This window comes from Phaethon aethereus, assembly GCF_964289735.1.
Source record: "Phaethon aethereus genome assembly, chromosome: 2".
In the NCBI taxonomy this organism is placed as follows: Eukaryota; Metazoa; Chordata; class Aves; order Phaethontiformes; family Phaethontidae; genus Phaethon; species Phaethon aethereus.
The window spans coordinates 120,974,179-121,000,239 of NC_138582.1; the positions used below are offsets into that span (position 1 = coordinate 120,974,179).

The 26,061-nt window shown below is 43.2% G+C and overlaps 1 protein-coding gene across 1 annotated transcript; it reads right to left on the reverse strand.

Moving 5' to 3' along the window:
- Positions 1–829: 829 nt before the first annotated feature.
- Positions 830–25,279, reverse strand: CRTAP (cartilage associated protein; the record flags this gene model as incomplete). The annotated part of the gene is made up of 7 exons (XM_082015019.1): positions 24,728–25,279; positions 20,972–21,121; positions 20,176–20,347; positions 14,988–15,116; positions 13,280–13,425; positions 10,745–10,828; positions 830–889 (listed from the first exon to the last, which is right to left on the reverse strand). Exons 1-7 carry the CDS (start codon positions 25,172–25,174, stop codon positions 830–832), a joined length of 1,188 nt encoding a protein of 395 aa, XP_081871145.1. The 5' UTR covers positions 25,175–25,279.
- Between the last annotated feature and the right edge of the window lie 782 nt (positions 25,280–26,061).

Sequence of the window (26,061 nt, forward strand, 5' to 3'; positions counted from 1 at the left end):
TATGCAGATAGTCCCACCAGACTGAAAAAAACATGCAAACTGTTTTCTACAAAAGAGAATACTAAACAGATTGATCATCATTATTTTACACAAGTTTGGCACCACCTCACACGGGAACCACAAGTTGTTTCAACAGAAAAAGTAACAACTGGTAGGAAGAAGGAATTATTTATTATTCAGTTCTAAGTGACCTCAGTTTCACACCATGGAATTTAATTTCGTTTTTGAGAAAGATCAACACTGCTTAAGGAATAGTTTAAGCAATTTTTACAAGATCACTAGTTGTGCTTTGTTAATCATCTTATTTCAGCTATTTAAATGTATCTTATCTTAACATCTTTCAGGTGGACTGGGATTCAGTATCACTTTATTCATCATCACAGAAAAAGACATACATAAATAATACAATACATAACTGAGAAAGTCTAGAGGAACTGTTATGTCTTCTGTGGTTCATAATCTGACAAAAGGTCTTCGGAATTTAGCTGTCTTGATATAACTTAGTAGAATAGCACTGAAATGAGGAGCCTTAGTGTTAGCTCAGAAAATACAAATAGTCTGTTTTGTTGTGGTTGTGTAAAGGAAAGAGAGCTCAAGAGGAAAACCCATAAGCACCAATTCTGTAAATGCACAGTGAAAAGCCATGCTCACGGAACAGTCAGTGCAGCATGGAAGTGATCTTTCAGGAGTGGATCTTGTGACATAAGGTGGAGCTTAAGGGGGCAACTTTGAGGTATATCTAAACTGGAACTACAGGTGACAAAAAACAATAGTAGGGAGCAATGGTGAGTCTTCACTTTTGTAAAATATGTTGTGGTGATTTCACTCATCAGGATTCCTTCTTTTCTTCTACTTCTAACAGCTCATCAAGGAACTCCACAACTTCACCCTGAAAGGATTAAATTCAACAGAAACAAGTTAAACCTGTATTGCAAAATCAGTGGAAAATTTAAACCATTTAAATCAAAACATAAACTGCAGTAACAGATGTCTAAATATTTTTTAACACCCTTCATAAAGAAGCTAGCACAACAAGCCTATAAAATGCAAGTAAATGACCCATACCGGGGTAGCCAAAGTACTTGCAGTGACATACAGACCTTCAAAGAAGGAAATGTTACACCAGGACAACTTCAGAGTAAATCCTGTTGTACTTTTTCAGGTATTTAAATAGACAATGAAATCCTCAAACTCAGAAAGTAGAGGCAAAAAAGTTTAAGGCACTTGTTAAATTAGGAAGTTGTTAAAATACCGTAAAGCATTATAAAGAATTTTAGAAAGCTTTGAAATTCAAAGCAAAAGTGTTTTGCAAAACTGTGACTTTGCATCTGTCTGCTCTAACCGTTTATGTCCTCTGTTACACCCTTCAACACACACCTTCTCCATTTTCAACCACATGCCATGCTTCAATGCAGCAAAAATGTAAAGAACCAGAGATACTAGAATGTTTTCCGTAATGGAAACAAATATATTGGGTTTACATTCACACCAGAAAATACTATATTTACAAGCTCCACTCTGCTAATACAGGGTACCAACAGAACATAACAATCCAACTTTCTTTATTTAAACTACTCCTGACATAGTTATATGTTATATACCATTGTCAAATGTCTTCCTGCAGTCAAGCCTGAGTATGTGATCCCATGTGGGATGATACAGCCCCCAGCAGCTGGAATTTACTGTCTTGTCAATCAAGCCACAGTAACTGCGCTAAAACCTGTTGTAATCACTTTCAGCCCAAGGTTACACCTCTAGTAGTGAAAAGCAAGTAGCTAACACCAAATGGGCAGCAGCATCTCAGACTACTCCAAACTGACTGTAGCAGCTCATCTGCTGGCACGCTCAGAAACACTAGTATTTTCTGGTTTGCTTTCCATGCACAGTTCAGAAACATCACTGCCTGAGATGGGAGACCCCATGGGAACGCCTGTGCATATTTTCACTTTTTGATGCAACTCAAATACCAAACTGTAAGAAAGATGTGGATGCTCAATGTTACATTCCCAACCTTTTATTCTGATAACTACAATGTTCTGTGAAACTGCTTTAATTTAACTGCGTGCTTTTTTAAACTTTCTTGTCCTTCCTTTCTTGACCTAAGTCTACGTTCTAAAAAGGTCTTAAGACGTCATTTAGTTTTTTTCCAAAAAACAAATCGTCACTTTTTGATAGAAGAATATTCTGCTGGAAAATCTGATCAGCTTTTACTCACTTCCATGTTTAAAATAATGAGAACCTGTAACAGTTATGTTGAAACCAAGTCATCCTTGCTTGGATGCTCATTCTCCCTCTTCCTTTCACCCCCATTACAAGTCTTTGTGAACTGTATTAAGCTTCTGAGTCTGCTCGATGAAGACTGCAAACAATACTTTACCATCTTAATTAAATTCTAAGCACATTTTTGTCTAGAAAGGTATTCCTTATGAAGACAGCACCTTCTAGACACACGCAGTTTGAGACTCAAAATTTTACAGTCTTCTATTCTGGTGAGGAAAGGGCATTAAAACCTCTGTCAGTTAAAAGAGGAAATAGAGAATTTTTGTCTATTTTGAATACAACCATTGTATTATGGATAAGGTGATTAAAAATATTAACATCACATTTGCCAGAAGTGTGATTATCAAGGAGAGAAATAATGAGAGCCAGGCAAACAAAAATAAAAGCGGGAGGAAAGCTGGCTGAAATAACTGCTGCTCTTGTTCCCTGCTTCACAGTTCCATCTTAAAAGACTGTTCAGTTTTTGCAACTATGAAGTGGTTTTAGCAAGTCCTGAAGGATGGCAATTTATTTGGCTTTGAATTTGTTCAAAACATCTAAGTATCCAATTCAATAAAAATACAAGAAAAAATGCCAGCACTTTCATATTCCCCGCTTGTCTTCCTGGTTGCAGGAACTCTGGCAACTGGAAAACAGGAATTCGACACTTCTGCACGTTTTCCTTTGTTAGAAGTATTTTGATTGCCTACGGAGCCCAGTCGTGGAAGGAACTCAATACCACTTCACAAATGCACATGAAGAAAATAGCCACTAGGTCCAACAGTCACTATGCAAAGAGTTGGAAAGTTACAGAAACAGAGGCACAGAGGACTTCAGGTCAAGTTTTATAGCACAGCTCCTAAAACTGTGGGCACAAGCATTTTGCGTGCCTCTTGAAGGACTACAGACAGGTAGGTGCCCTTAACTCCGAACAGAGTTATGAGATTGGGAATAGAGGTGGCTACTACAGTGCTCCAAGATCTAATTTAGACTGGTTCTTTTACACCTCAGGATCATAGCTTAATGAATGAATAATGGATATTTAAAAGGATTTTTCTCCTCAGTCTACCTGCAAGGACAACCCTCAAAAGGTTAGAGTCTAAGAGGCAGGGTGAAAGGCATAAACATCTACTCTATGATTATATGATCTGACTAGATGACCCAGAATTAAGTATAAGGAAGACATGGGGATTTCAATATTGTACCTTTGGTAACTCAACCATATGGGAATTTAATTCAATTCATATTGTTGTCATGCGCATCAGTAAGGTAGGATATTTCAGAAGACAAAGAAGATCCAGACAGAATTCAGAGTTTTTTCTTCTGGTATGTTTTAAGATCCAGAAACACATAAGAAGCCCAACTTTTAAATGGAAAAGCATATTTAAAAGTAACAGTATCTGAAAAAAATTTGACTAAAATCAGAAATTGCCAGTGTCTGAAATTGATCTCTAAAGGAATGTACGACAGAAGCTGTTGTGGTCTAATGAGAAGTACTGGGGAGTAAGAGGGGTTGAATTATGGCAAAAATATAAAAATAGTTGCAAAACAATAAACATACAGAAAATATGCTGTAATGCAACTGAATAATTGCCTGGATGTTGGTTATTTTTGAAAAAGCAAAAACTTCAGATTACAGTTAAAGACAAACAAACCCCATAGTTAAAATATCTTTGGCTGCACCTTCATGGTCAGAATGTAAAACATTTGCAAGTTGTCCATACTGTGGTTGGCAGCCTAATAAAAAGGCGATAATGCCACGTCAGAAGAGCGGATCACATTGTCACACTAGCAGCTATGACCTGATTGATCACTATGCTTGCCCCATTAGCACTCACTTGACACCACATCAGGCATTTTGCATGACTGAAGCCAGCAAATATTTCACAGGTGTTCATTCCAGGGAAAAAGCCTCCCGCCTGCAGATACCTAATACCTTCATGCTGACCTGCAGACCTGAAGTCTGAAAACTGTTCTGATATGATTTAAGCGTTCAGCGTGACAGTTCCTCCTGATATCTGGTGTGCTCTTTGGCTCCCACCTACCATGACAGGAAGGACAGCAAATTTTACATGCAAAGTCAGCTGCAAAACCATTATTCTTTCAGCTGCCAGCTACTAGAGGGGACAACAGCCACCCAGTTCTAATGCAGATTACATAAATATGCTGCTCAGACACGGTGCTGACGTAAATCAGAGTTGAGCAATATATGGCCCAAAGCATGATGTAGCTGTCTGGCTGGTAGCTAGTAAATCAGTATGTGAAGTCAGACTAAGCTCGGGGAAGAGAAGTTTGCCGCCAGACCAGTACATGCCTGATAGTTACGCCGCCAACAACTGGAAAGTACGTGCATCTGGGCTGCTTGGTCAGCCACAGCGAAGCACGTCCTTGTTAGCAAGCTGGCCCTCGGTCCACAGTCACTGCCTCCTGGTTTGCACTGGAGGCCACGTACACGCTGCAGGTCCAACAGTTCTGCTGGCACCCATGACCTTCCTCCCTGTGCTACCAGCCTCTTCCCTCTCCCAATCCAGGGCCAGTCAGTGGAAAGTGGAAGTGACAGCAAGGATGTATGGGAAAAAGATGGAACAGGTATAGCCTGATATATGGGAGGCATGATATCGAACAGCAGCAGGGGAATGCTCCCAGACTGGTGTGAGTGGTAGGAAGAATGAGAGAAGCTGATCTGATCAACTGGAGCCTCTAATTATCTGTCAGATTTGCAAGCTGAGTGCCCTTGGCTTAGATTAACAACTGAAGAGGGGCACAAACAGAAAGAACAAGTTTTGTACTACAGTAAGTAATTCAAGAAGGTTTTACAGAGGGTACATGAGTAGGTAGATTATAATAATAAATAATTCTAAAACAGAGTTCTTGGTCAATTCTGAATAAGCTAACCCAGGCTAGTGAGATTGATGCACTATCATAAGCGAAGCTAGAGCATTTGAAAAAATAAGTCCTAAAAAGGAGAAAAATGCAGAACTACTCACTTATTACTGCAAGCTGAGTGTCCAAGACCAAGCTACACATCGGGCCAGGGATTGTTTCTGGCCCTTCCTTATGCGATATTAAATGCTGCATTCACACACACAAAACACAACCTTTCAGAAGAAACATCTGTACTTTGAAAACGCCTAGCCAGATATTAAACAGCAAAGAGGAAAAGCTACCAATACATGGCTCAGTTATGGCCCACTTGAAACTGATGGTCCAGCACCAACTTTTCTTTCGACAGCAGCATTTAAAAATAGTAGCAACCAGTAGCTGTCATACTGCTTACTGACAGACCCAGACGCTTTGCCTTTGGTTGCTAAGACTAAGCATTGCCTTCTGCGTAGCAAACATTAATCATTCATGGGTCCTTGCCTCCACCTACAATCTGTTCTGTCCCTTCTCAGTGCGAACTGGAAAAGTTCTGGGGAAAAAGAAGCCATACTTTCCGTGCAGATCTGCTGATGGCCTTTTCTATAGGGATTCCATATGCACTGCAGTGGGATAGCCTGTTCTTCAGGGAAGTGAGTGAGAATATTAAAGTAATAGTGTTCTAGCATGAATTAAAATCTACAGAAAAATATTATTATGGACTTGCTTTCATGTGTGATTATCAGTGAATGAACAAGAAACAGCCTTTATCCTAACTCATCCAACAAATTGAGTCTTAAGAGGTGATACACAAGCAAGAAGAATTGGCTGGATCTTTGTTTCCTTATAATCTATGACCTAGAAGGAAAATATTTATCCCACAAAATGTGCCCCGGCTGTTCTTCACAGCAAAAATTCAGATTTTGATAAAGTTCAAAGATCTTAATGACTGGAAACTTGTTCAACACTGAGAGTAACAGAATTTGTTCACCTATGTATTGGGTGTAGGTGGCAAGGTTGTGGCAGTGCAAGGGCTTGCAGGGGTGGCCTCTGTGAGAAGAGGTCAAGGTTGCCCTGTAACTAATGAGTGGCTGCCCTGTAACTAGCCTGGTAACTAATTTGAGTAACTAATAGGAGGAGTGACAAGGAGTTAAGTTCATGGAAAACAGCAGATTTTGTTCAAGGATAAATAACCATCTTGGAAGGGAGAAGGCAAAGGTTTGATATGGCCGACTGTGGAGGATATGTGCTCCACGGGCCTGATAGAGCCTGCAAGCACACACCACACAGCCCACTGGCCAGTGACATTTTGGTGCAGAACGACATTATTTTGGGATAACAGTAAGGCATGTGTCGATGAGTGGCTCAGCCTGAAAGGTTTATTCAGCCTTTGACCAAGAAAAAGTTCCTTGATCTAACCTTCAGTTAAAACACGCGAGTTCACTGTAACCACCTCAAAGCCCTCCCAGATCTTCCACGAGCAGTACAGATCGGGCTGGACATTCCTCGCATTCTAGCAGGGGAAAAAAAATCCCTCAATTCTTTGTGCAGAAAAATTATTTGGCCCTTAACTTGTTTATTTTTCAGATGCTGAGTCCACAGTGTGATCCACTGTCACATGCTTTTAGTTGGTTTTGGGGTTTTTTTTAAATATTAGAAGAGCTTAGTTGTTCTTTACATGTATGTTAACTTATTTTCTCAAATATTTTTCCATTTCATTTTTTAATGATATATTCTGAACATGTAATTGTTCTCTTCCCATATACTGTGGGAGATCACAGTACACTGCAGTTATTACAATAGAATTTTACAGTAATCCAATAAATGTGCTTTCCTCTTAACATTTTTATAATGCTTATAAAACATGAGTCAAGCCAGTTTCAGAGCAACTTCAGCATTGCTCCCATTGCACTGAAAACAGAAGCGTTCTAGTGGCTTTCTGAGCTCTGCTTATGCTCTCTTGGCTGCTTTATGCCACACGCAGAAGCTTAATAAAATCTGGGCAGGTAAAAATTCCTCCTAATGTCAGTACCTGCAGCTTGGGGACATCCTGCCATTTAAGCTCAACCATGCTTGCTTGGTGATTTAAATGGAAGGAGGAACACCTTTGACCAAAATACACATCTAGTGGTAAAAAAGAGAGAAGGTTAAGCAGGAAGCTTCTGGAGAGCCAGCCACGTGGGCAGCGCCTCTACTAGGAAATGATGATGATGAAATCTCCTTTTCTTTTTCCTTTAAAGAAGTGTATGTTGAACAGGGACCATACAATGCCAATTAGCTGCCAACTCTCTCTGAAACAGCTGCCACCAGTTCTTCCCAGTGTAATGGTGCTATTGCGGCCGTGTTGGTCTGAGGCCACAGGCAGGGCAGGGTTTATAGGTCTGCACTTACAACTTGCTGTTACGAGTGCACTTGTATAAATCATTTGAACTTATGGAAAAAGTGAGTTAATAAAGCCGAAAATATGTTGTTAGTGATTCCTAAACAGAGAAATAGGCTGAATTCAGATTATTATTTGCTAACAGTAGTCCACTGGGTCCTCGTGCTTTGATGCTATTCCACATCTTCTCTTTCTACCAGTCACATTATTTCAACACGTATTGTCCTTTGCAACACACTTAGGAATGGAGCATTTGAATTTCAGCTACTATACAAATGGACACACAAATTATATACAAATAAAAAGAACAGGATGCCAAAAAAAGTGCGTCAAAGCTGCCAACAGTTTTTCACCTACTGATTAAGTACTGAAAGAAAAATCACATTGTAGGATCATCCCAGCCAAATACTTGTGGTTCTTAGGTAATTTAGAACAGCTAAGTAGCTATCCATGAAAAAAAAATCCTCAAGAAAAAGGAATTTATGGTGCAGAAACATGTCTCATATAATTAGTGTACTGCTGAAGTTATATCTACACTAGCTGAGTACCTGGCTCCTAATGGCATTTCAGTTTGCTATTTAAATCTGTGCAATATTAGGAGTTATATATATTATAGCCTTTATGCATTACACATCTGAACAAAAATCAAGAAGCTTGACTATCCACGGCCAACTAAGATGACAACACTGTGTAATGCTTTTAACTTCACTGTGGAAAACTGTAAGGATATTTAATAATTACTTTTAAGAAAAAATAATTTGTAGCTAGTTGGCGCTAATACTCTGTCGCCTCTACAGTGTTTAATGTTTGAACTAGGTTTTTTCATTTCCTTGTGGAAAAACATTAATAAACTACCAAGAACAGGACAGTATTTCTTGTAGTGACATATGCAGAAATCATTACTGCCTGTTCCAGCCTCTGCAATTACTGCAATGTATTACTGGAAGAAGCCACATGTTCTCACTTGCTTTGTTAATGGGATTTAAAAAGACACATGGATGATCTGGGATACAGGAGCACTGAGAAATCTGAATAAAATGAGATTCTCCACTTGGGAATAATGGCATATTCACACAGGAAGAGATTATTTTGCCACATCAATCCTTTTGCTTCACTCAAGGAGACAGAATTATTTTTTTCCACAGATTATTTTATGGGGTTGTTGGCCCAAAAGCAACTGCACAGACAGCAAACATGGACCACAGAAACTCACAAAAGGCATGGCCTATGGCCCAAGAAGCACATGGTTTAAATAAACAGAGTGCACTAAAAAAGAGAGGTTGCCTCCATCCTTAACAATTTTTAATAAAGATTTTGCTGTAACACCTTATCTGGGTTTTTCATCAGTTTTCAGCATTCCTATAGAATAAACTTTTCTATCCATGCCAGGAGAAATATTAAAAAAAATTCCACTTACACTACCAGGTCCTGCCCATATAGCAGAAACTGCAAGGTAGCGATTTTACCTTTGTGCTATTCCTGCTCTGTCTGGACTCCCTGGAAGGCTCCTGCAGCCAAAGAGAAGTTCTGGTAGCCAGGGATTTATGAGTTCACTACCAAAAGCCAGAGCCAAGACAGAGGCATGGACAGCCTCCACCCCTCCCAGGTTCTTCAGCCCTAGTAAGGGAGGGCACAGAAGTCCTTCAGCTTTTCCTCAGGAGAGGAGAATGATAACTTTCCTAATATGATGAGAGTGTGAGGTAGGGATATCTGTGGCATGACCAAGCCCAGTAATTTTGGTTGTTTAACCCAAGCACGCAATCCAGTGTACTGTGACTTCCTTGACACTTCCCCAAAAGTTTAATTGACATTTTCACTGTACTTCCCTCCTGCAGATTGCAAGGTCATTTGTAATTGCACAGGTGAAATGGGCTACAGGAATGAATGCCAGCAAATGAATGCTTGTTTATTCTATACACAGTGCTTGAGACTGAAGATTTTTTCTATAATCCCTTCTTGTAACAACATATGGGGAAAGCCCTCACAATAGACTGCTTCTCTCCTTCCTTAATTACTCATCCCTGTGTTTTGAAGCAGCAGATGTGAAAGGAGGGAAAAAGTATAAATTAAGTCTATGTCTAACATAAGAAAACATTACAGCAAAGCACAAACCAACAAGGGAATATAAAAAAATGCCCAAGTATTTCACACCCTGATGAAAATCCATACAGACTAGTCCTCATCTAAGCTTAACCTTATAACAAGCTTATTAAACTGTCTTTCATAGAGTTTTATCACAATGGAAAGTCTTCCTAAAGTCTGGTAACCTTGCAATGGAATTTTAGGTATAGAGTTGTTTTCAGGTCACTAGCATACTGAAGGCAGCACAGACATGTTATTACTTCTCTACTATAAAATATTATCTCTCCCTATGTGCTGGATAACATAAAAATTGCAAAGGTAGTTTAATTTTTTTAACATAAACCATCTTTCTCTTTTCTAACTAAAAAAGACTTCAGCAGTGTTCATTACAAGCACCATGCCCCACGCAATAACAGAACATAGCTCTTTGCCAATGGCAGCAACGAACTATTCTACCATTTGAAGATTTTTTTAAACCTTTAAATGAAAGGTTCTGAAAACAAAGCAAAACAAAAGGAAATCCAAAGTCTCCATGATTTATACTTTAATTTCAGCTGTGGGAAACAAAGAAATGCCCTTTCAACAATTTAACTATTTTTTCTGCACAAAAAATCCACTTTACATATTTCTAGTCTAATAGTAGTCATTATATGTTATTTGGCCTTGAATTCCAATCATTTAAGAAGACTGGGTGACCAAAATGTTACAGTGCAGAAAAAGATAACAGATAACAAGACTTCCTTTTGACAAAAATTACAATTTAGGGGGTTACTTCTGGACAAAATTGTAAGGATCCTTAAATCTAATTTAAACAACCTTTCAGGAAAAAAAATCAAACAGAAAAACATTTTGTTTAAATATATATACTACTCCTCTGCCCCCTGGTGTTATAGCTTGCAAAGTGGATTTTCTTCTTTTGTGGGCTGAGTGCATTATATTTACCCCTGCGTTAATACTGCCCCGTATTTTTTCAAATGGTACATGATGTTTTTGGGGTTTGTTTCTTATATTCTATTTACAAAAGAAAAAATTATGACAAATTTGCCATGGTTACAAGAAGATTTTTCCGTATTAGCCAAATCCTGGACTTCCATATATGTATCATCTTCACTTTAATGTGATAGCTAGTTTTTTTGACCACGATTTCCTTTCTAGAAAACTCACCTCATCATCATCCATCAGATGTTCCTTTGCGAAGTCATACATTTCCAGCTGGAGCGTGGTTATGTTGTGGTATCGAACTGCCTCCTATCAAAAAGCAGAATTTCTGTGTTACTTTAGGGTAGCAAGGCAAGGGAGTGTCATCACAAGTCACCTGAAATTATTCCATTGAAGTCAGAGCCAGATTTAGTAGAAGGTAGATCCCAGGGGGGGTTATAAAGTTTGAGAAAGGAAACAACAGAACAGCAAGTAGCGTATCTGATGTCTTCTGTGGATCTTTCTAAGCACAGGTTCCATCGGTGTGAGAAGAACAAAGCACTCTACTCTCTCATGTTTCAAAGCATTGGCGAGTGTGAGAATAAGGAATGAGACTGCCAGAGCTGAGCAGCAGCCTGTGCCTGCATTCCAGCAGGCTTTGGACGTGAGAAAGCCTCTGTCTCCCTGTGCGCTGGCGTACGGCAGCAGGCAGTTCTGGGAAAAAGAGACACTAAGCTATTTTGCATGATAATGACTCACCACCACAGCCTGAGTCTGGGGTAGGGAAATTCTGGAGGGTCACCCACCTGTCCCACTTCACCTCCCCGGCCGTTTGCCTGGACAGCACAGTTTAGCTCAGCCGTCTACTCTCACATTTGTGAATACCAACAGTAATCTGCTTTCATTATCCTGTTTAACTCTTTTGGGGGAAGAAAACAGGAGACTTCGTCTTTCACAAGAACATCTAAACCTTAGTGCCAGAGCCAAATGCTGCTGTCACTCCGTTCCACTTTGTGAAAATAAACCAGAGGCATTATGGTTTTCATGGCAAGTGATTAGGACAGCAAGCAACTTCTGTTCATAGTTACATGGATCAAAGTACAAGAAAATACAGCTGTGTGCATTTAATATTTTATATTTAAAAATTAAATTATCTGTAATCACCAGCTCCTGAGAAGTTATGAATGAAACATTCAGAGTTAGTGTGTAGGGCCCTTGTTCTGTCCTCTCTGCACATGTATGCCAAATCTGCCTGCTGTTTGCAGTTTTACACTGTTGCTAGCCCTCACTCCCACCACTGCCAAACATTGTCTCCAATATGGCTATATGGCACAGTTCTGTTCCAAAAAGCATTGACAAAAGAGTGCTCCCTTTCCCCTGTGAGCTCAGACTTGCTGCTGCTGCCTGAAAGAACCAAATGCATTTTTGCTGTCTTCAGTCTCCGTTGGCCCTGTAGGGCAGGCTTGGGTTTCCAGTGTGCAGATAAGGTGTGTTGCACATAACCCAACAGCTGTCCACAAATAAAAAAACACTGAACTCAAACGGAGTGGTATTTTTGACTTCAGCTAGCTGGCCTGAGAGGAAGGAAAGTGTAATTATCAAATCAGTGCAACCTGTAAGGTGCATACGTGAACTGCTCTGCAGTTTTGCTACAGGTAAAGACAGTCACCTAAGCACTACATGTATGTACTGAGCTTAATGCAGCATTAAGAATCAAGGGATATGCCTTTGGGCCAGTAGAGGTCTCGGTGACTGAGGTGTCTGAAGAAGCAACACGGGAAAGGCAACTTGAAGTTACGCTGTGGGGTGCCCGCTGTTGCTTCAGCTAGGTTAACTTAAATGACTCTTCCATGGGGAAGTCATGCCCTAAGAGAAAGAGAAGGCACTAAATTTAATTTGTGGAACATGTATCGCTAATGACTAACTACTTGTACAGCACATACCACTGATGCCTAAGGAGTCACTCAGGTGCCACAAAGCAGTTAATTCAGTTGCATTACAGAAATCTTGGTAACAAGAAATGACAAAAAATCCAATTTGATTGTCAGAGTCCAGGCTGCAGGACTCCAGAAACACAGCAAAGATGCTTTTATATGTAAAATATCCTTGGACATGGAAATTTAAGAACAGCATAGAAACCCATTTTTAGAGTAATTTTTTGAAGCCAGATCACAATCATTGCTGGATGGACCGATGTTTACTGTTGGATCTTTGCAGCATGTATTCTGAGATAATTAGATGCAATATGGTCCTGAGCCTTTTTCTGTCCTCATCTACTCAACTATGTTCTAAGAGGAGTAAGTAGAAAGTGAGTCTAGCTGGGGTTATCATATCTGGACACATTCCAATGCCCACAGAACCTGAAATAACAAGCAGGTGGGCAACTACATGTTGGCAAATAATAAGTGATTGACAAAAGCCCAAATGTCACTGGAGTGATCTTTTCATCAGGAGATTTCAGGGGCCAGCTGCTGTATTTATTGAGGTAGATAAAGATATAAATATGCATAAGTGGCAGACAAGTACCAGCATGAATTTACTTGTCATCATATCGTATTATATCCTGTTGTAGTGTATTTCAACATAAAGGGAAGAACTATAATTACATTCACTGTCTCCATTACACAGTACATCTCTGTGTGCAACTTTATGGTTTTAATAAAACAGTATGTGTTTAATTCCAGAACCAATAGATAACCCCCATTTTCCCAACCTCTGACCCACTGCGTTTCAGGGAAATATCTGAATGTATCTAGAAGGCATTTTAAATAATCCACCTACCGATCTGGGCTGAAAATCCTCTTCTTTAAGTCCCCATTTGTCTTTGTGGTACTGATAATAGACCATGTTCTGTTTCATTATTTCATCTTTCTGGTCAAACAGAAGGTAGCTAGCAGCACAAGAAGCTGCATTCTTCATGTCATTCACTAATTAATAAACATAAGCAAAAAAAATCCAGATAAGGTAAATGAACAAATTCATACTAATATCTAAGCTCTGAAAAACTCAGATGGAAACAGGACCCATTTTCTACCTCCTCACCAGCTGCAAAAAAAAAAAAAAATGTTCTTCTCAGAAACTATATGCTATTTTTGTGTTCTGAAACAACTAAGGCCATGATTCAAAAATGGGGACTTATCTCTGATGGTTTTCTATGAAAATCCTAACCATATGTCCCTCCCAGGTATCCCAGGATCAGTGAGGTATCAGTGTTTCCCATTAGGGCATTTATTAAAAAACAAACAAACAAACAATTAAAAAACCCCACTTCTTTGTTCTAGAATGGACAAAGAGGGAAGATTCAATGTGTAAAACGTGTAGTCAAACAACATAAGCAAAAGTCATTAACGGCTTGATTCTACATGGCTGGATGTGTCTTCCCTTTGGTGTTGGAGCCTGCAGGAGTAGCAGTAGGGGCTACATATGTTCTTTACAGTGCAGGTAGTTCCTCAGGAAACCACAAAATTCACTGAATGATTTACCTATCATCAAATGTATAATCACTGAGCACCAGAACACTACAATTTCTGCTAAGTAGTCCCCTCTCTCTTCAAAACCCATTTAGCCCCATCCGCCCCATTCTGACAGGATTATAAGAATATTAGGAAGAAGCGAAAGGTATGAAATACTCTGTAGGTTTGTCTGTGGAAAAAATTCCAAATAGTCAATTGAATATTGACTATTTAATCAATAGAGTAAGTGGTATTATGTTAAATGGGTTGCCTTGAAGTCACAATCTTTCTTCTCTCTGAATGAGTTAAAATTTGAAGAAAAATCTTCATGTTAGAGCTATGCATTCAGCTGCTTAACAACCATGTGGGCCTGACAGCTTGACCATCATGGCTTTTTGGCAGAAACCATGGTTTTTTTGAACACAGGTGTACAAAATGGGTCTGTGTCATTGCACATGTTCCAATGTATAGGAAGTGGCTGACACTGTTTACCCAAAGATGTTATGAGTTACTTCAAAAAGGCAGAAGAGTTGGTGTATCATTTAAACATCTAAAATACATATGATGAACATTTATCATTTATATGAAACTCTGAAAAGGGTAAACAACTTGTGCTGAGAGTAGGTATCATATAAAGAACAAAGGGCAGCGATGGATCAGATCATACTTACTCTGTAACTGCCTCATTTTTCCAAACACCCAATGGAAACCAGTCACAACCATACATAGCTCCAAAGAGAGGGGCCTGCCCTGAGCAAAATGCAGCCCTTACGGGACTTATGTTCAGCAATTTACTTTGTCATGGCCAATTTTATGAGCATGGGCTCTATATGTAACATTTATCTTGCATCTCTGCTAACTACAGGGCAAAAAAGATGCCAGACAGCTCAGACTTTCTGTCCCAGAACAGGTTAAAACGCAGATTCTGAAGACCACTATTTACATGCTAAAGCATTATAACTGGAGGGAAAAGATTATAAATGGAAACTGTCCCACATCATCCCAATGTTATTTAAGCCCATTAAATCACTACTTACATTTATAATAAGCAAACTGCAAGTAATGGTACATGGTGGCCACAAATTTCTCAACAACAAAGCCTCCTATAATGGGTGTCAGATTACTCTCACACTGCACTTTGCACGCGAGGACTTCAATATAATGATCTAGAAAGAAGAAACAACAACACAGATATGGATAGCGTACAAGCGAATTGTTATAACCCCTCCCATTAGCTACCCATTAAAATTTGGCCTTATAATGCTCTCCTGGGACCTGTGCATCTGGATCTTGCTGCTTGGAAGTATTGAGCATCTCTAACTCCATCTTAAGCACATATCAAGTACTGGTACTCAGCCTTTCTGTAAAAATCAGTGGGGTCTGGACTTCAAATGTATCAACGCGGCAATTCCAGAGAACCAAGCAGTTAGGTTTCCCTGACACCTACAGGCAGCCTGTGGTGGTAGCGTATATACAGAGCGTTACAAGAGTATCACAGTATTTTCTAACTGTGAACTTAACAGTGCTTTTTTTTTCCCTAATTTTGCAAGCCTTTGCAATTTCATTAAATTATTGCATGAATAAGGTCCACATCTTACTGAGAACAACTGTGTCACAGAGAAATACAGCAGGTGATTGCAAAATAAACCTCCAGAGATGACCTCATTTTGTGCCTGCAGTTTGGATGTTCTAAAAGAGAAAAAAGACACAAATATGCTGCTCGCTACAGAACAACTTTCAGCCAGAAATGTTAAGGTCACAAGCTTACCCGGTCTACAAAAGCTTGCTATAATGGGACAGGACTAGAGGTGATCTTATCTTCAAGACAATATATTCTGAGAAAACCTTCCAGCAAAGATTTACAAGCGTTTTCAGGATACATAACATTAGACAACATCATCAAACAGAAATATTTTAAAGCCTTAGTTTCCGTTAGCCACATTTGGCAGGTGAAAGGAAATTATCCAAGCCTGCACAGCAAGTCTCTGACCAAGGCAAAAGAACAGCAAAGGCCCCTTCCCCTGTTTTCATCTCTGACAACTCTGAACACGAAGAGCCGTGAAGCTAACTAAAAATGATTGGCCAAATTAAATTGCCAGACCCATCTTTTACAAGAGCAGTGATGTCTCCAGACACAGTAGTGTTCAATTCCAGCCAGCACATGACAGCCAGAGACACAAATCCCTCAGTGAAGTAATCCCATTCAATGGGGACAGCTGGATTCCAGACATAACTCATTGCTCAGGGATAAATACTTACCTAAAGCAATCACCAAATACTTCTGCTTAACATTTTTTGCTACATTTACTTTCTACAGTAAAAACCTTGGAGGTGGGATACGTTTCTCTGGAGCAAGAGCACAGTTCAGCCCAGGCAGTGCAAGTAAATTTCAATTTTCTTATTTCAAGAATAAAATATTTGACATACATGCACAGGACTGTGATGACATCATTCAGTAACTCCTACCTTTCCTTCTCACCACTACTGCTGGGAATTGTCCTTTCCTTCCAGGGAGGAAGGATGATGGCAAGTGCCAACCACAGCTGAGCATGGACACTGTACTCTTTATGGGGCTTGGGGGTTATCCTAATGTCACAGAATCACAGAATCACTAAGGTTGGAAAGGACCTTCAAGATCATCAAGTCCAACCATTAATCCAGTGCCACCGTGTCCCCTAAACCATGTCCTGAAGCGCCACATCCACACGTTTTTTGAACACTTCCAGAGATGGTGACTCCACCACCTCCCTGGGCAGCCTGTTCCAATGCTTGACCACCCTCTCGGTGAAGAAATTTTTCCTCATATCCAATTTAAACCTCCCCTGGCACAACTTGAGGCCATTTCCTCTCGTCCTATTGCTAGTTAGTTGGGAGAAGAGACCAATACCCTCGTCGCCACAACCCCCTTTCAGGTCATTGTAGAGAGCGATAAGGTCTCACCTTAGCCTCCTTTTCTCCAGACTAAACAACCCCAGTTCCTTCAGCCGCTCCTCATAAGACTTGTGCTCCAGACCCCTCACCATCTTCGTTGCCCTTCTCTGGACACGCTCCAGCACCTCAATGTCCTTCTTGTAGTGATGGGCCCCAAAACTGAACACAGTATTCAAGGTGCAGCCTCACCAGTGCCGAGTACAGGGGCATGATCACTTCCCTACTCCTGCTGGCCACACTATTTCTGATACAGGCCAGGACGCTGTTGGTCTTCTTGGCCACCTGGGCACACTGCCGGCTCATGTTCAGCCGGCTGTCAACCAGCACCCCCAGGTCCCTTTCCGCCGGGCTGCTCTCCAGCCACTCCTCCCCAAGCCTGTAGCGTTGCATGGGGTTGTTGTGGCCGAAGTGCAGGACCCGGCACTTGGCCTTATTAAGCCTCATACAGTTGACCTCTGCCCATCAATCCAGCCTGTCCAGATCCCTCTGCAGAGCCCTCCTACCCTCCAGCAGATCAACACTCCCACCCAGCTTGGTGTCATCTGCAAACTTACTGAGGGAGCACTCGATGCCCTCAACCAGATCATCAATAAAGATATTGAACAAGACCGGCCCCAGAACCGAGCCCTGGGGAACACCGCTTGTGACCGGCCACCAGCCGGATTTAACGCCATTCACCACAATGCTCTGGGCTCGGCCATCCAGCCAGTTCCTCACCCAGCGAAGAGAAAACCCGTCCAAGCCACGAGCTGCCAGTTTCTCCAGGAGAATGCTGTGGGAGACACTGTCAAAGGCTTTACTAAAGTCCAGGTAGACAACATCCACAGCCTTTCCCTCATCCACTAGGCGGGTCACCTGGTCATAGAAGGAGATCAGGTTGGTCAAGCAGGACCTGCCTTTCATGAACCCATGCTGGCTGGGCCTGATCCCTTGGTTGTTCTGCACATGCCCTGTGAGCACTCTCAAGACCAACCGCTCCATGATCTTCCCTGGTACAAAGGTCAGGCTGACAGGCCTGTAGTTCCCAGGATCCTCCTTCTGGCCTTTCTTGTAGATGGGTGTCACATTGGCAAGCCTCCAGTCTTCTGGGACCTCCCCTGTTAACCAGGACTGCTGATAAATGATGGAGAGTGCCTTGGCAAGCTCCTCCGCCAGCTCTCTCAGTACTCTTGGGTGGATCCCATCAGGCCCCATAGACTTGTGGGTGTCCAGGTGGTTTAACATGTCCTTAACTGCTTCCTCCCAGATTATGGGCAGGTTATTGTGCTCTCCATCCCCATCTTCCAGCTCGGGGGTCTGAATACCCTGCGGATACCTGGACTGGCTATTAAAGACTGAGGCAAAGAAGGCATTAAGTACCTCACCCTTGTCCTCATCCTTGGAGACAATGTTCCCCGCCATATCCAGTAAGGGATGGAGATTCTCCTTGCCTCTCTTTTTGTTGTTAATACATTTGTAGAAGCATTTTCTATTATCCTTTACAACTGTGGCCAGACTGAGCTCTAGCTGGGCTTTTGCCTTTCTAATTTTGTCCCTGCTTGACCTAACGAGATCCTTGTACTCTTCGTGAGTTGCCTGCCCCTTCTTCCAGAGGTGATAAACTCTCCTCTTTTCCCTGAGTCCCAGCAAAATCTCCCTGTTCAGCCAGGCTGGTCGCCTTCCCCGCCAGCTCTTCTTATGGCACATGGGGACCACCTGCTCCTGCGCCTTTAAGATTTCCTTCTTGAAGACTGTCCAGCCTTCCTGAATCCCTTTGTCCTTCAGGACTGTCTCCCAAGGGACTCTCTCAACCAGTGACCTGAACAGGCCAAAGTCTGCCCTCCGGAAGTCCATGGTAGCAGTTTTGCTGACCTCTCTCCTTACTTCGCTCACAATTGAGAATTCTATCATGTTGTGGTCGCTAAGCCCAAGACAGCCTTCGACCACCACATCTCACCAGTCCTTCTCTGTTTGTAAACAGCAGGTCAAGCAAGGCACCTCCCCTGGTGGGCTCACTCACCAGCTGCGTCAGGAAGTTATCCTCCACACACTCCAGGAACCTCCCAGATTGTTTCCTCTCTGCCGTGTTATACTTCCAGCGGATGTCCGGTAGATTGAAGTCCCCCACAAGAACAAGGGCCAGTGAATGTGAGACTTCTGCCAGTCGCTTATAGAATGTCTCATCTGTTTCTTCGTCCTGGTTGGGTGGTCTGTAACAGACTCCCAGCAAGATATCTGCCTCATTGGCCTTCCCCCTCATCCATAATGTCAGGGCTCTGGGGAAGAAAGCCTGTGTTTCATGCTGTACTGCCTGTGATTTGACCTTCACTCCTTATCTGCTCTCCTAGGCACCTGCCCACTTTGCCCAAGCGTAAAGCCAGGCTTGATGAGTAGCCTGCAAGAGCTATTCCATGTCCACTGTACTGATGGAAAGCAGCTCCACACTGAGAAACTGTGGAGGTGCTGATGTATCAACATATTTCACAAAAGTTTCCTCCTCACCAACACATCTGATGGCTTTAGGACAAAAGGTTGGGCTGGTTTTCCTTCTGGCAACTTAAGAAACTCTGTTGCATTTTTCATGTTTTTAAGTTTGTTGAGAAAAAAATGCAGGCATTCTCCACAGAAATATCGTCAACAACACTGAGCCCACAGTGCTGGAGAAATGACTTGTTTCTTTCGCTACAAAAGAGCATAGGAAATATGTATGCGCCATTTTGACAACAATCAAAAAAGTGGCTTCTCTTTTGCTTTGCAAAGCAATGGATTTATTTTTTTAAGCTACACATGAAAAATAAATCTTATCTGCCAGCAAAACTCTCCTGTATGAAGATTAATAATATGCAACAGAAACTTTTCGTATTTCTGAGAAAGAAGATATGGATCACAAGTAAGACACAAACCACAAAGCAGATTTGGAAGGCAGGCTAAGCACTGAGCCTCAAAGGTGGCCAAACTGATACTGAAATGATGGTCAAGGTACCTGTCTGAATAACTACTGCTACTTGGATGGAGTAGTTGTTATTACTTACACATCTATGTTATTAACACACTCTTAAATTTCCATGTTAACGTAAGAACTCTCTGTTATGATTCTCTGACAGCCCTCATTTATGTTACTGGGATAAAAAAAAAAATCCAGAATTCAAGCAGTTTTCAGTGAATCTAATAAACTCATATTGGCTCAAACTGAGCAGGGGGCACCATGTGCATTTCACACTGGAAAATGAGGAACAGGACTTTGGTAGCCAATCCTATGGATAAACTGAAATGCGCTTTTGGGACATCTTTCCTTACTGTTTCCTAACTACTCACCTGCGATGGAAAGATAGAAGTCTTTAAAATCTTTGATCTCTCGGGAGCCTTCACAGGCTGCTGTACAGTCATCATAGGCTTTGAAAAAATCAGGAAGAGCCAGTTCCATGTCCGAGATAGATGTTCTCCAATTTTCACCATTGTATGCTCTCACAGCCCTGACAAAGAGATTCTGAAAAATTGGCAGGAATGAAAACCAGCAGTAACTGATCTGTGGACAGCTGTGTGTAAATTCAAATACAGTAAATGCTGTCTCTGCGTTTCTGGATTACTGTATAAACTCTTATGCAATTAATGTAAGGACAGCAAATACAGATGACTGATGGATTTTGCCAGCTATTTCTTGGAGAGTAGAGCAGGCAATTCCATTTCAGATCAACACAAAAACCTGCTGGACAGACAGAACAGTGTGAGTCTAAAGCACAGGTTTTGACAGAGATTTTCAATAGTCTTAACCCCCAGAGGTCCTAGTTGTTTTAAGCTGTGCTGCTATAGCACTCGTGCATTTGAAGAACCCTGTGTACCAGCTTAGCTCCCGTAGTGACCTGCATGTATTATCTTTCAGGTACACCACAGTCTGTGATTCACCGTGGCTCATGTATGGAACAGTGAAAAGTATGAGAGGTGAGAATTACTGAATGTGTCAAGGTGGTGGAATAGAGATGATGGAGGAAGACAGCAAGAGGGAAAGAAGAGTAAGAACTGAGAACATGTAAGCAAATGAGATCCTCGAATCTCACACGGTAAGAGGAGTAGTAGGACCAGGTCCAAAAGACCAGACTCTGAAAAAGCTTACCTCATAAGGCTTTGTCTCCAAGTCTTTAATATGCTCCTCAGCATCAGGTATGCTCTTATAGTAGGCCATATTTCTTTGCATCATTTCATCATCTGGATGCTTCAGAAGAAATGTGTGAGCTGCTGCAATAGCTTTTGGAAGATTATTAGCCTAAACAGGGATGGGGAGAGGAGGAAGAAGAGAAAAAAGGTTAACTGGAAAGAAACAGTTCAAAGTTTCACAGTTTTTGTCAATGAACTTTCCTGCAGCCTCTATTTTCACAAACTTATTTCTACTGAAACCACAGTCTCAGCAGATACAACGGTACAGTAAAACTGATATAATTCTCCTCAGTTTTAGTCCTAGCTGCATCACTACGAACATTTTTTTTTAATTTTAATAGTCTATTGTTGTTGCAGATAGCATAGATAATGTCTGTAATCCAGAAAGAAGACTTTTTTTTCCCTTCCCCCTCTCCTCTTCATAAAGTTGACAAGGCACAAGATTATACTGTTGCTTCTGTGTGCAATTAATCTCACAGAAATTACTGATGCTAATCTATGGCTCCTGGGCAGGAATCATCACGTACCATGTTTAGATGGTGTTTATGTCACTTATTTGCCTGGCAACACAGAAGACAATATTACAATAACATATCTTCCTCATGGTGTTATGAAGTTAGAGCAAACACCGGAGACTTGCTCAATAATTGTGTCCTAATGCCTAATGTACTATGTGGTTTTCTGTATCCATTTTTAAATTAACTTTAAAGCCCATTAGAGATACTCTGTGAAGTACATATTACTCAGCTACAACTGCATGTGGCAAATATGGATGTACTTCTGTGTGCATGCATTTGTTTTTTATTTTATATATATTCATGTTTTTATAAACTATATAGTATATATACACATATTTAGGAAGAATGAGAGAGAAAGTAAGTCTGAAGTATTTGTGAAATGTTAAAACCTTTTCCATTGTAAGCAAAGATCCATATCAACCCATTCAGTGTATTGATGTGTAGGCGATATAGAGTTCCACCTCACATCTGAAATAGCTTATGGAAGGGTACGTATAAAACTACGAGCAAGAATCACAAGCACGTATGCACATGCGTTCTTCTGTTTGCCCCATAAAACGTACCCTTTCATTTCAGAAAGAACCTTGAGAGACGACTACACCGAAGAAAGACTTCAACCCTAACATGAGCTCTTGCTGCTGTGCCGCTGTACGTGTCCCAGCGCTGGAACTCCGCCAGCTGCCCTTCCTGCTGTCCCAAAACTATGCGCCTCCAGTCAGTCCAGACAGTGCTAAACGCAAAGGGAAATCTCAGCTGCACTTTCGTCAAATGCCTGGTTTCTTTTGTGCTTTATGCTTTAACCCTATTTATTGGTAGGCTGACAGGTCTCTCTCATTTTTCTTAGTCCATAATTCACGCTTGGTTTCAACTTTCACCACTTAAAAAAAAAAAGAAAAAAAAAAAGAAAAAAAAAGAAAAAAAGTTTTGTAGAAACACATTCCTAAGTGAACTCAGTGGCTATGAGAAAGCTCCCTCCAGAGGAGCAAGCAGCAGCACAGAAACAGCTACTCCCACGATCTAAGACGTGGCAAAATTTCACTGTGGAATCCACCTGAATAAACACATGGTCACTCTAAAAATGACCTAAAGCATTTCCCTCCGCCTTCTTCCTATACTATAAATGCTGCTGGCAGGGTGGGGGGAGTGGGGGAAGTGACATTCCTTTCTTCAGAAAACCACCAGCCAGGAACAAGTCCTTTGTAGGTAGCAATTTGTACTCTATAAGGCCCATTCAGAACGCCCCATGTGAGTGATAAGAGCTCAGGGCTGGACTACAATCTAATAAGAAAGACAATTTGAACAACTGACACTTAAAGGTAAAACTGTCAAACTGCACGCACAAACCGACTGCAAATGTGACTGAAAAACGGTTTAAAGGGAGGAGGGATTTCTCCAATTTTGCTCTCACATTCCTACCTGCCAGTTACTTAACTGTATCAGAAACGGTAAGCAGGAATGATTTTTGCTGTAATCCATACATTCCAAACTTTGTATGTACCACAGGGGAGGAATGAATAGTTTAAGACAAGAAACGGAAACATTTGTGGTGATGTCATTTTTGTATTCGTACATGGCTTTGAGAATGCGAGCAGCGCCTGCCCACTCCGTAATTCAAAAGAAATATCCCCTGTTTGGTATCTTCTGTGTGTGCAGAGGCTTTAATGTACAAAGGTAAATTCTTCTGTACAGTCTTCGGGATGGCTTTAAATGCACAGAATTACACTGGTGTGATAGTGTGCATGCGGATACTGCTCCTGTTTCATGAGAACACATTTCCTTGTTTCTGTTTGTGTAATTTGTGAAAACCATTGAATATTTTCATGAGAAAACAACACTCCTACAAATAAGACACAGGAACAGTTACAAAGATGTGTGTTTTCATTCCAGCAGCAATCTCAAAAAGAATGCATAAGCATTATATATATATATACACACACACATAACCCTATATAATGCTTACTGGGGTATGTTGGGAGTGAATCCCTAAAAGAGAAAACAATCTAACCAAAGAGTTCGGCTTGTTTTCTCCTATCACTGGTGTCCCATTTATGTGAAATGCAAGGAACTGCAGTATCTGAGGGGATGCCATGAGGAACGGACCTTGATTTAGAAAACAGAAGATGAAGATGAGAAGAGAGAAAATTGTCAATTAGATCCTGGACAGAAGGATGACAAGCTGCAAAAACAGAATGAAATCTGTTAAAAGAGGTGTGTGTCCCCAGTCTTGGCTGACACAAGAAAAAAGTAAATACCATTCCAGGGCCAGCATTAGTGTCACAATTCAGCAGCCAATTTTCGCTTTATTCCTTCCCGTAGCTGTAACAAAACTGGCGTTTTGCAGGCACCAGGCTATCTGCGAGTCACAGGCTGGGGGCTGCTGCACTTGAAAGAACCGGGCCAGGATAGAGCAAGCGAGGAATATGGACACGCTGAGCTAGAGGAAGCAGTGAAGAGCGCTTGCAATAGCAGAACAGTGACATGAAGAGTCTGAAAAAGTTTTCAGAAAAGGTTAGAACAAAGAAAGGCGGATGGAAAGATGCGAGGGGTAGGGGTAGGAACAGCACAGCTAGAGGACAAGGAGGCAGGGTCCAGTGGCTGGGGGTTTGGGAAGAAACGGAGGGTCTAATCTTAGGGGATGTGCTGGATGAGTTGTGGAAAAACTGGTAAAGGGCGAGTTGGACGCGACTATGTGGGCAAGCAGAAACAAAGACAGGGCACACAGTGGTCCCACTGTGGGTTACATGAGGTGGGTGGGAGGATGGGACTGTAAGACTTTCTGGGGAGAAGATGATGATGTGCAGGGTTGGCAGCCCAGGACGACAGGGACAGAAATGGAGGTGGGGTGGACGACAATTGGAAGCAAAACTGATGTGGAGGAGGCGATGGGGAATGAGGCTACAGTCCAGAGTAACCTGCTCGGAGGGCCAGGCGAGAGGTTGGCATGACAGGAGGCTTTTCCAGCAATGGGCGCACGAGGCACCCATGTCCAACGAAGCTGTGCAGGGACACGCCGTGCTGTCCCCGTCTGCCGTGATACTGACGGGGGTGGCCGACAGGCATGCTTGGCTTGCCTTGGCTTGGTGAGGGTGACACAGCACAAGGCAAGACTTTGGGGAGCCGAGGCTTAGGGGGAGCGGAGGCAGGTCAGAAAGATGGAACAGGAGGGAAGGGAAGAGGGATGAAGGACTGGGCCTCACCTTGAAATAGGCGAACTGCAGGTACTTGTAGGGCTCGCGGCGCTGGAAGTCCTCCAGCAGGTCGCGGCCGGGCTGGGCCTGGCGGAAGGCGGGCAGCCCCTGCTTGCAGCGCCGCAGGCACTGGGCCCGCCGCAGCACCCCGGCCAGGAGGCGCAGCTCGGCCAGCGCTCCCCCGGCGGCGGCGGCGGCGGCGGCGGCGGGGGGCTGCCCGGCGGCGCTGCAGTTGCGGTGGCAGAAGGCCTCGCTGTCGCGCAGCAGGCGGTAGAGCCGCATGCTGACCTCCAGGTAGTTGACGCTCTCGGGCCAGTTCTCGGTGCTGTACTGGTCCAGGCCGTAGCGGTAGGCGGACTCGAGCGGCATGAGCTCGTCCCGCGGGAAGCTGCGGAAGCTGTAGCGCTCGTACTGCGCCCCCGCCGCCGCCAGCAGCGCCGCCAGGGCCAGCCACATGGCTGCGCCGCCGCCCGCCGCCCGGCCACCACGTCGCCGCCGCGGGGAGAGGGGAGCGCCGGGGCCGGGGCCGGGGCCGGGGCCGAGGCCGAGGCCGAGGGAGGGTTCGGGTCGGGGGGCGGGGGAAGCCGGCCCGGTCCCGCCCCGGGGAGGGTGTGCGCGGCCGTGCGGGAAAATGGGTGGTGGAGAAAGCGGTGCTGGGGCGGGATAGGGCGGGCTAAGACCGGCGCTGGCGGCGGTGTTGGCGGGGGACAGTGTGGAGCCACACTAGCCTTAAGATGCCCGACCTTGGAAGCTAAGCAGGGGCGGCCCCGGTTACCACCGGGATGGGAGACCGCCGGGGACACCCTCTTGCTTCTGCTCCTTCCCCTTTTGGGCTTTTTCCCTCTCCTCTCTTGCCCTGGATTTCCTCGTCCTCCTCCTAAAGCCTCTTCGCACACCCTGTGGAAATCGGCTGCCAGATGGAAATCCCTTTTTGTTCCGCCGGCCTGGTGGTCTGCTGCCTCTGCGCCCCTGGTGCTGGCCTGTAGACTGGGAGACGCATCTTCCACCTCCTTGGGCTGGGGTGCGTGGAGGGGTGAGGAGGCGTTTCTGCCCAGCCAGGGTCGGAGGCGCTTCCCTCGTCCCCTCTGAGGAGCTGCGGCAAGTCCCCGGTCCTGGACAGGCTGGAGCATGTGGTGTCCTGGGAGGTTGGTGGGGGTGAGGTCAGGAGCAGGCAGGAGGCAGGAGCAGGCCGGCCGGGCGCTGACGGCCGCGGGCCAGCGCTGTGGGTGCCGGAGGCACGGAGGGATGCCCGCGCTGCGCCAGGCAGCTCGCGGGCAGGCGGCCGGGCTTGGAGGGGCGGGGCTTGGGGGGGCGGGGCTCGGCTGACGTGCCGTCGCATATGG